The 10969-nt window shown below is 45.0% G+C and overlaps 1 protein-coding gene and 1 pseudogene across 1 annotated transcript; both read right to left on the bottom strand.

The window, feature by feature from the left end:
* Nucleotides 1-955: 955 nt before the first annotated feature.
* On the bottom strand, nucleotides 956-3784 carry LOC124685125 (annotated as a pseudogene).
* A 1763-nt stretch (nucleotides 3785-5547) lies between these two features.
* On the bottom strand, nucleotides 5548-9291 carry LOC124685124 (sulfiredoxin, chloroplastic/mitochondrial-like). The gene is made up of 5 exons (XM_047219443.1): nucleotides 9088-9291; nucleotides 7129-7295; nucleotides 5984-6017; nucleotides 5801-5894; nucleotides 5548-5717 (listed from the first exon to the last, which is right to left on the bottom strand). The coding sequence occupies exons 1-5, from the start codon at nucleotides 9239-9241 to the stop codon at nucleotides 5702-5704; spliced, it is 465 nt and encodes a 154-aa protein (XP_047075399.1). The 5' UTR covers nucleotides 9242-9291; the 3' UTR covers nucleotides 5548-5701.
* Between the last annotated feature and the right edge of the window lie 1678 nt (nucleotides 9292-10969).

Here is a 10969-nt window from a genome sequence, read left to right as displayed (position 1 = left end):
TTCCGTAAAAATATATCTAGCTTGCATAAACAATAGGTTGCTCAATACAAGTGATCCATTGGGGAAGTGACAGGTAGACATACACAGAAAGCACGCAATGCTAGTTGGGGATCAACCCATTTCGCCAATAATGGTACTGCTTGACATTGTGACAAATTTACCATTTGGTTAGCTATTTTTCCACAATAGGTTATAACTTATTTTAGCATGGTATTCAATGACCACAAAACTCAGGAGACATGGTGGCTGACTCCGCTTTGCTCTCTAAAAATGGTTGGTGAATTGCTTCAACCGGATGGAAAGACTTGAGAATTCAACAGATACCTCTTTACATCCCAATTTTAGGAATTCTTGTTTCTACAGTGCTATCTATTATTTCCCAGAAATTTATGTAATAAGTAAATATATATATCACGGTTAGAAACCGTTCTCAACCACTATGATAGAATCTCGCAGCAGGTTATCTCAGGATGGAAGTACACTTAAGCATATGCATCTACTAGTGGCAATAATATGCGTAGCAACTGCAATAAGAGATTCCTATCTGAACGACAAATAACAAAAGATAGTAATGTAAACCATACAACTTCCAACTGAATTTTTCTTCCCAGAAAAACAACTTGCAAGCAAAAGATACCAGTAATTAGCAGACTGCCGACGAAATGCTAGACAAAAGAGTACAAGTAAGACCGACCAAGTCTTTTTACAGAGTGTAAACACCACTCATCTCTGAATTCTTGTTTAACTAGAAGAGAAAAAAACAGAGGCAACTGATAAGCCATATATACAGTGGTCCGACAAACATAGGCCAAAATCATAACTCTGGTGCCATCCTGAGAACTACTGCTCAAAAAGTTTCCTCTAGAACTCCGTCTTCAAGGGAAAGTGTTGGACACTGTAATCATCACCTAGTGAAATAACTTCACTACCTGTTCAACGTTTTTCGCAAAAAACTACATGTTCAACGTTGAGTTAGAAGCACTCCTCTGTGAATTCATCTGCATTACTCATCGGCCAGAAGTGTGCAGGTCAGCTTGCTCGACTGCATCAGCGGTGAGTGGCCATTGCGCTCTGGACACACAGATTAGCAACTCTTTCTGCGAAGGATGGTCTCACCAGCTTGCTCTTTTCTGAATCATCATCTCCACTCCTGCCCTGAGTGTCCTGAACCAAATAACCAACTTCCCGTTTTCTTTCTTTGGTAACTGCTTCTCTGTTCTGTTTTAGTTCAGCAAGTGCGGGCGTGTTTAATGCTTTATCGGAGGTGACCGGAATTTTGTCACCCTCAAAGCTAAATGGTACCTTCTCCCCTATGGTGCAACTCCTTGAGGATGGCAGATGTGAGTGCCCATCAAACTGGATGGTTGCCCTGCGTTTGCAGCCCCTGCCCAGCATACTTGACTGCCTCTCTTTCATGAAATGAGCAATAGCACTGTTCTCACTTGTTTCACTTAGAGAAATGAAGCTTTGGTTCAGCACAGGTGCAGGATACCAGCCATCTTCGTTGTGTTTGCCATTGAAAGGTTCAGGGTCTTGATCTTCATAGCTGATGCTCCCTCCTGCTAATGCTGAATACAAGCCTACAGGTCCCAGTACATCTGACGGGACTGTATCACTGTCAGACTTACAATCATCTAGATCAAGTGGTATAAAATCAGCATCTGGCTCTAAGCCTTGTTCTTTGATATCTGGTGCTTTGAAGATCACAGACTTAATGCGAGGAGGGTGCAAAGAAGATCCATAGTTATAAGCAGCATGGTTGGCATTATGTTTGGCATACATGAAGGAACTGTGCGGCGCTGAGATTCTGTTATTGCATAGCATAGAAGACGGACGTCTAGGGAAGGCATTGTTGCCTTTGTGCAAACTGAACCCTAGTCCAGCAAGAGTGAGAGAGACATTGTAATCCCATATAACTCTTGATTTTGGTTTCTGGTAAGGCTCCAGGCTGATCCTCTTTGAAGAAAACAGGTTCACAAGATTTAAAACCTATACTAAGAAAAACACCTGATCAGCAGCAAGCGAAGTTCTAAAGAGTAAAGGCGCTAAATAAGTCGGATCACAAATATGAAATAGCAAACCTGCTGGTATGATAATACCAAAGAAAAAATTTGGTGTTGAGATCGCAAACCTGCTGGTATGATATACCAAAGAAAGACATTTCAGGTTGAAGTCCTTTGATGTGATCAGAGAATTCAGCTTCCGTCAGGGGCTTACAGAACCAAACTCTTCTGAAACGAACCTGATTTCATGAAGGTGGAAAATAAAAGAACATGCATCAGCATTATTCCACGTGATTGAGAAAAGGAGCAACAAACAAGACAACGAAATTGCTAACATGATTAATAGGTAGGTAACCATGGGGCAATGAATTTGAACCTAACAGAGAACACAACAGACCAGTACCAACAGCATACTTACCTGGGCTGGTCTGGACTTCCTTGATGAATGGAATGCATTAGGAAGAATGTTCAGTGCTCCATCTGAAGTTGCTTCAAACACGCCACAAAGCTTCCTCTCCTCACGCTCAAACACAAAGAGAAGCATACCAGCTCTGATCTTCCTTATAAATGAAGTAGCATATCCAGGAAGGGAAAAAAGCTTCTGCTTGAAGCTCTCCAGCTTAGTCACACGATTGCAGAGGATAATAGCACCACCATATACACCAGGTATGTTGAATATGTCAAGCTTGTGGCGCGGATTCCTTTAAAAAACGAAAGACAGAGACAAAGAGAAAATTCGTTCTTCAGATACCCAATACATTCAGAGAAAAAATGCAGTTGCTAACTTCTAGAAGCACTAGCGGGGTATAAGAAACTATGAGTCAGCAACTCACATTTACTATTGCAAAAATAAATCAAAGTAAACAATGATCAGGGTCTAGGTCTAAAGGCCCAATAGTGACAGAATAAACAGAAGGAAGGTAAAGAAGGTTGCTGTGATATCAATGTTACTTTCCCTCCTGTTGAAGGAGCCTGACAAAGCCCAGGAATGCAAGTAGCCTTGTAGAACAAACATAGATCAAGTATTAGAGCTTCCCCATTTCCCAAACTAGTACAGGTGTTCTAAGGAGCAGACATGAAAATTGAGAAGAAGAAAATGCACATGAAGAACGAATGATGTGCTACAGTTTATCCAGTGGGTCTGTGAGCAATTATGCATGATCCGAATAACAAAGAGTTAATTGTTCAGTACAGGAATGAAAGATCCCCCTATCCTGGCGTTTCTTCTATTCTACAGTCCTACCTACCATTAAAATTTACCAAGAAACCAAAAATAACCTAAAATCTCCCCACATTTCTCCACCTACAAGTCTAGAACAGGCGAGCAAAACCTGGGTGGAGCATCAGAGCAAGAAAAAATTGCATGGAAAGCAGGTTATTCATGTCATCCAAGAACGCGTCAAATCGAACCAAGGACCAAGAACAGGCAAGCGGGTTCGATACTTGGCGGCGCCGTACCAAGGACGGGGGTGAAACCCTCCTCTCCCCTTCCCGCCCCTCCCCCTCCAGGAACAGCGGCTCCACACCGAGCCCATCGTCCTCGCCCCCTTCACCTCGAACACGCGGTTCTCCTCGTCCGCCGCCGCCGCCTCCTCCTCTTCCACCTCCTCATCCGCTTGCGAGCCTTCTCCGCCGATCTCCCCCTCCTCTATCGCTTTCTCCACCTCGGAACCCACATCCAACTCCACCTCGTCGCGTCCCACGGCCGCAACCCGCTCCTTCGCTCCCCTCTCCTCCGCCGCCTCCGCCACCATCTCCATCTCCGTCACCTCCTGTGTGTTTCGTGTTGGGTGCGCGCGTCGTAAAGCCGCCTGCTTTGTGTTGTGGAGCTGTGGACTGTGGCTTTATCTTTGAGAAGAAGACGAAGAAATGGGCTATCTGCTGGGCCAAATATAGAGGTTATATCTCTAACCATCTACGGCCCAAGTACCCAGGAACATAAACAGCTTTCATTTATTTGCATTTTTTACCCTAAAAAAATTTATTTGCATTTTTTTTTCTGAAAACGTTTGTATCTTCAGAATTTGGCGTCAGGAGATCCTCTCCTGTTTTCTTAGCAATTTCACATGAAACAGTTTGATTCTGAGAATATGAGAAGAAAAGCACCACACCCCGATCCTCCCCTACAAGTCTACTAATCAAGCTTCCTCTTGTCTCGCTATATTAATATATCAACCATAGCACAACTACACGCTATTTGGCATCACCACAATCACACCGAAAAGAAAACACAAAAGAAAGAAAAGAGAAACTAATGTCCACGAGATTGGATAGACGAAAACAAAAATATCTCGCAATCATTGCGCCCTCCGGAGAATTCTCACCACGCTCCTAGCACCCTGAAGCGCCGCGTACCAAGCAACACCTTTAGGAAAGGGATGACACCGCTGCTTACACGAGTCCTAGGGTTTCCCCCGGTACGCACAGGGACAAGGATGGAGAGCTTCACTCAACGCCCTTCACGAAGGAAGGGTGGCGCCCGCGGACGCGACCGCGTCAGTGTCGGCCAAACCGACAGGGATTTCTCCTGACCCTCGTAGCCCCGTCTCGGACGCTTCATCGTGCTCCACCACACTTGCAGATCACCACCATGCCACCACGGCGTTGCAGACACCGATGCCGTCTCACCGTGGCCATCGAAACAAGGCTAGCAGGATCAAGAAGGGCCAGCCAGGAGCGAGATGTAACATGTCAGCAACCACGTAGGAGGAAACCGCCTACAACGCCACCTGCGGAAGCCGACCGGACGCATCGACTGGAGAAAACCAGGCCCTCCTGGGATAGACGAGCCCGAGCGGGCTTGTGAAGCTCCCCTCTCTGCACTACAGGACACGCGCTGCCGACACCGCCACCTCTAGCTCAGGCCGCCCATCCGTCCGCCGGAAGCAGCACAACTGAGCTCGGCCTCAGCCTAGCCGGACCCAGATGGGGCCCGAAGGGCCTAGATCTGGCCAAGCGGGCGCCGCCCCGAGCCCTCGCGCCACCCCGCGACCAAGCAACCGCGCCTCCGTCTCGACTCCACTCGTCGCCGCGTCGCCCAGGAGGACTCAACGCCGCAGGAACCATCGCCAACATGGGTACACCGCCGTCGGATGAGAAGGCCCCACATCTCCCATCAAGCGCGATGCGCCGCCCAGGAGGACTTGCCGCCGCTGGAACCGTCACCAACCTAGGTACACCGCCGCCGGATGAGAAGGCCCCGCATCTCCCCTCCAAAGCGTGCAGGGAAAGGCAGCTGCGCCGCTGCTGGTACCGCGCAGGCTTTGCCCGGTGGCATGCGCCGACAGTGGCGGCAGGGGAGGGGGGTGAAGGGGCAGCTGGGCTAGGTTTTCTTTCCGCCTGCCCGTCGCCCGCGGGGCGACAGGGACGGGTACCTCAGGGAGTTCGTTTTTCCAGTCCTGATGGACTCACTGATCAAGCTTCAGGTGGCCATGGAATTATTTCCTCAGCGTTTAGTCACTGAACTGCAACCTGGACCTTCAGTTCCATCCTGGCCCAGAGTTCTCGAGACTATTCCATCCAACACAATGCTAACAGTTCCTAATTGGGCAAGCAGCTAACGAGTGTCATTTCACACATTTGATTGGCCAACATTTACACGTATAGATAATTACATGGAGAGCAAGGGATCCCTTTCAGCACTAGACATAACATATGGCACTTCCTGGCAGAAGCAGCCCGTTCATCTTCCCACAGATTCATCGCATATGGTGCCTGAAAGGCACAATTCAAGATTAAGTGCAGACCGTTAAAATCAACAATAGACCATCCAATAAGCTCAAGGAAGAGGGGTCCACCTCAGTGTTTCTTTTGTCCCTCGGCGGACTTTGCAGCGGATGGTTGGGAGTCCTAGGCGTTGGTGAGCCTCGTAGCGGTGGCATCCAGAGAAACCTGAAGATTATGTTCGAGCATATTCAACAAGAGGGAAATGCGCATAGCTTATTGAGTGGGAAGTGAAAATAGGGTTCTGAACAAAATACCATAATAGACTCCATCAACCTCCAGCACGTCAATCTGTAAGTTCAACAAACTGAGCCTGGTAAGTACCATTTCAAAATGATGCCGCAATTAAGAAACCAGAATGAAATTCAGCTGTTGGCTTCTGTTCGTTCAAGGCAAATAAGCACACTAATACTTACCAAAGTTGAAATCACAACAAATAATCATAACCTGGATAGCTCCAAACAAATGGCAAACAAAAAAGTTGACAAATGGATCACGTGTTAAATGCATATAAAATGGATACATTGCTGGGATTAAAATGGAAATGCGAAATGCATATAAAATGGATACATTGCTGGGATTAAAATGGAAATGCCAAATGCACATAAAATGGCCACACTGCGTAGATAAAAAAAGGTAAGCTCTTTTGCATAACTAGTCCAAATTACATAGTGATTTCATATGATCAAGAGTATCAAGCAGCATCTTATTTAGCAGCACCCTACACTAAATGGCATGTTGATTAAACATTTATGTGGGCTCTTACAGAGCCATTAATATTGCTAAAAGAAGGTTGATTCCAGGATGGAACACTCCCATTGAACAAAAATTGAATAAGAGGAGCACAACAAAGCTTTTAGAGCCCTTGTAACTATTCTAGGCAAACATACTTCCGATGTCATATGAGTTTGGAAAATCTCATTCTAGACATGCATGTCTTACTCAAATCATGTAAATCTCAAGTAATCGACCATTACACCATTTGGAGATCCTCATTAGTTGCGCTACAACTTTATTCATGACTAGTCAATTCCACATAAGAAACATCTAATTTGACAGAATTTATCCTATAATATCATGAGACATCAGCTAAAAACACCTATATTTTTTTGAGAAAAAAAACACCTATATTTTGACAGACAGCTAAACAACACTTGTGGTAAAAGTAATTTCAAAGGGAAAGGTGCCCACGGGGACATCACTGGAGTCAGTAGATGTGGATTTATCGCTCATTAGTTGCGCTACAACTTTATTCATAACTACTCAATTCCACATAAGAAAAATCTAATTTGATAGAATTTATCCTACAATATCATGAGACATCAGCTAAAAACACCTATATTTTGTCAGACAGCTAAATAACACTTGTGGTAAAAAGAATTTTAAAGGGAAAGGTGCCCACGGGTATTTGGAGACCGATGACACGGATGCTGTCCATGAGCTCCTGCACCTTGGCAGGATCATTGGCACGAGTTCGCATTAGTGGCCTCCTGATATCTTCTAGTGGGATCTCCATCACCACAGGGCCTTTCTTCTCCGAGTCGCTCAACGGGGACCGTGCAGCCGCACCTACACCATTGAAAAATTGAACCATTGTTATTTCAGAGAAAGTTCAAGTACAGAGAGTGAACTTAAACATCTGAACTAGACTGCCCAAGATTACAAGCTGGTCACTGGATACTGCACAAGGAAATTCTCCTGTCATGCAACACTCAACAACATGATCCATCATAACCACGGGCGGACGTAGCGTCCCTGTTGCCCGGGCACGTGCACAGGCTTCAGCCTCGCTCGTCTCAGGCAAAAGTCGATGTTGAGGAGCAGACTTCCGATGCAAAGAATCCATGTGCCCGGGCTTCAGCCCCGAGCGCCTCAGGCGTGAGTTGCTATTTTTTTTCTAAGGCACGAGTCGCTGTTGATCAGTTCTGTTGGGTAACCATCACTTGCTTTGTTGATTTTTAATTTTTCTTTGAGAATTATTAGCGAGGAAGCATCCCACCAGCCATATAAGGAATATCAAGCAGCGTAGCATCCTACCAGCCATGGTCCACGCGAAGGGGTAGTACCGGAAGCTCAGCCTTTGATTTTTTCTCTTCTATAATAATATAAATCAGCTTTAGAAAATTTAGCTCCGTCATGACATGTAGTTTATATTATAACGATTTGATGTCATATATGTTACTACTCTTTTTAATAAAGTTGATCAAAGTTCAAGTATTGGACTTAGAAGTTAGGATAAAAGGTGGAAGTACACTTATTTAAAAAACGGGACGAGTATATATAAAACTTGGGCACCATGATCTAATTTTGTGATCCTCGCGGAAAACACAGGAGAGGTTGGCACAATTAAAGTTCTTGTTTCCTACCCTCCTGCCCTCGCTTGTACTGTTCTCGTGGTCTAATCTGGGATTCCCCCAACATTTGCCCTACTTTCAAGAACTCACTCTATCCTAATTCGAGCATATGGTACTGGGGTCATGCCTACGTCAACATGGATGTGTCCGGCAGTCCATGAGCTCGAGCTGCTCGCGTGAATATTGCCAAAGCTCCTCACGCATCAACGGGAATTGACATGGATCGAGCCCCCGACCCCTCGCGTCGCGGCGTGAATAATACCGCCAGCACCACTTTAGTTCCCCCTTCTTCATCATCGCACCGGTAGACCCGCTCGCCTTGCCTCCCTATCCCGCCTGAGCCGCAACCTCCGTCGGCCTATCACCCCCGCCTCTCCTCTAAACCTTCTTCATCTCCAGCGAGCCCTCCCACACCTACCCACGCCCTCAACCCCAACCACGTCGGTCATCAAAGACTAAGAAGAAGCTCACCATCGCACCCGAACCTACCCCACCCTAAGCGTATTTTTAGCCTCCGCCGCTAGCAACACAGCGGCGAGCCGCCTTGTCCCCGTCTCTGACAAGATCCATGTGATGCCTATATTTGTCCTTTTTTTTATATGTGATATGCCTAAATGCCAAAGTTAAGTCGCCTTGTCCCCGTCTCCGACAAGTTATGATCAGTGGCGGACCTAGGAATTCATCGAAGTCCGCCACTGATCATAACTTTGCCCAATTAAACACCGTTAACATGCGATTATCCACCATTTTTTCGCTTCAGTTTCCAGATAAGATAATTATCGAAGGAATTTCGAATTAAATCATGCCGGATTCAACTGAGCCGCTTTGGTTCCAAAATAGACAAGAAATAGGCAACTTAATTTTCACGGATACTAGGGAACAATATGTCCCAGTGGTACTAAGATTCGTATCCTCACACTTCATCTCACAATGATTTAACTCAGCTCTATTCGCTAAGGAATCCAATGGAAATAACACCAAGGGGGAGAAGGTGAAGGTAAACCTACCATTAGAGGACGAGACCGAGAAGGAGAGGCCGAGCTTCCCCCTCACGCTCCTCTCCCGGAGAAAGGGGCTCCTGGGAACGGCGGCACGGCCGTGGAGGAGGAAGCCGGCGGGGGGCACGATCTTTCCCAAATCCAAGCTCGACCTCCAGGCCATTGCTGCTCTGTTTTTTTTGACAGATATTGCTGCTCTGGAGCTACCAAGTCGGAGCGTCGCATCGATCTGCACCATAGGAATTCTCTGGGCCCTCTAGTTCAATAATGAGCCTAGTGAGCCTCGCTCGTTTTCTTGGGCCTATGGGCCTCTCTTAGGCTCTATATCTGTCAACTAATCATGGGCCTGAAAGTGCATTAACAGCTCTACAAATTGTTTTTTTGTGTGAGAATTGTAATATGCCCGTTGTGTGTCTTCTTATCTTTGAAGTCATTTATTATTTTCTATTTATCAATTGGTACAACTAATAAACTGAATGCCATCTTCTTGATCTGTAAAATGTATGGTATTGATAGTGTCTATTTATTGGTTTATTTTTGTGAATCTACTTTAGATATGGTGGGATATACTCTTTAATGCATCCAAGCGATCACGGCAAAGAACAATAACTCAAGCATATCAGATTGATCTCCTGACCTTTGGCGTATGTGGTGTCACTAAAGATATGTGATATTTGTTTCCTAAACTTAAACTTATAAACTAATTAATGTGTTGCGCCTAGAGAAAGATATGATATGCATGGAGAAAGATTTAGGGAGACGGTTGGCCACTAAGACGTGTCCACTTGAGAATAAACCTACGCCACATGGGTGACAGGTGTTATGCGTATGTGGCATCCAAGTGTTACATACAAAAGAAACTCATGACATGCGTTAACAACGTGGCACTATATGATGGAACGAGTAATACACATGCTTGGGTTGGGTTCGAGGAGGGGCATGGGGTGGGATGGCGAGTTTTTTATTTTGATAAGGTAAAAAAAGTACAATGGTAATCTTAATTTTAACCTTTCATACCATTTTATTATTTCACAATCTGCCCTCGCTGGCAAAATATTTTGTGAAAAGCTGCCATCATCGACATAAAAGGGGGGAAATTAAAATCACTCTACTTTCTTGAAATATGTAAGAAAAACCATCCTCAACATATGAATCCATGAGTCTCCACGTACGTAGTCCCATATGATAGCTAGATGCCGCGTCATACACTCAAAGCAACCATATTCATTTGTCAACTGTTCTGTGAAAGTTTTTGTACGTCTGGGCAGCACACACACCAAATTAATGTACATATCATGAAGAAAATCTTGAGAAATTATTTGGAACTAGAGACAGAGAGAAAAGAAAAAAGAATCAGAAGTGCCAACGTGAAATATTAGCAAGTGCAAGATCACGAGAACAGATATGCTTTTGTGTTGTAATTCGCGTGGGTCATTAACATACATTTGAATGGAGCATTTATTAATTGATTTAACATGAAATACCGTTGACTGGCAAAAATCTACATATGATGGAAGTTGGTATGATACGCCTACACATGGGTTTTCTGGTCGCCGATATCATGAGAAAAGATATGCTTACATTCACTAATGGCGCATCATATATATGTAGCATATTTATTCAGAGAAAGATGCTAATTATTTTCACGTACGTACACAACAAAACTTCATTGATACATTGTCACCTGCAACCAAAACCAGACGCAATTCTGTGTGCTATATATGTGCGAGGGCGGTGGCGACCATGGTTTCAGTCTTGCACTCTAAGATGAGGAGCCATGTCATGCATACGTATGTACGCCAGGTGTGTTCTCTCTAGCAAGATTGACATTCATCAACAGGCCTGCACGTGTTGTCTCTAGCACTAGCAGTCTTCGTGTGTATATTTGGAG

Source organism: Lolium rigidum, chromosome 1 (genome assembly GCF_022539505.1).
Source record: "Lolium rigidum isolate FL_2022 chromosome 1, APGP_CSIRO_Lrig_0.1, whole genome shotgun sequence".
NCBI lineage: Eukaryota > Viridiplantae > Streptophyta > Magnoliopsida > Poales > Poaceae > Lolium > Lolium rigidum.
This window is presented reverse-complemented; position numbering and strand designations above follow the sequence as displayed.

Coding starts and splice junctions, on each gene's coding strand:
- LOC124685124 (XM_047219443.1), bottom strand. CDS start 9,241: ATGGCCTGGAGGTCGAGCTTGGATTTGGGAAAGATCGTGCCCCCCGCC. Junction 7,296..9,087: donor CTCGGTCTCGTCCTCTAATG/GTAGGTTTACCT, acceptor TCAATGGTGTAG/GTGCGGCTGCACGGTCCCCG. Junction 6,018..7,128: donor TCATCGGTCTCCAAATACCC/GTGGGCACCTTT, acceptor TTGAACTTACAG/ATTGACGTGCTGGAGGTTGA.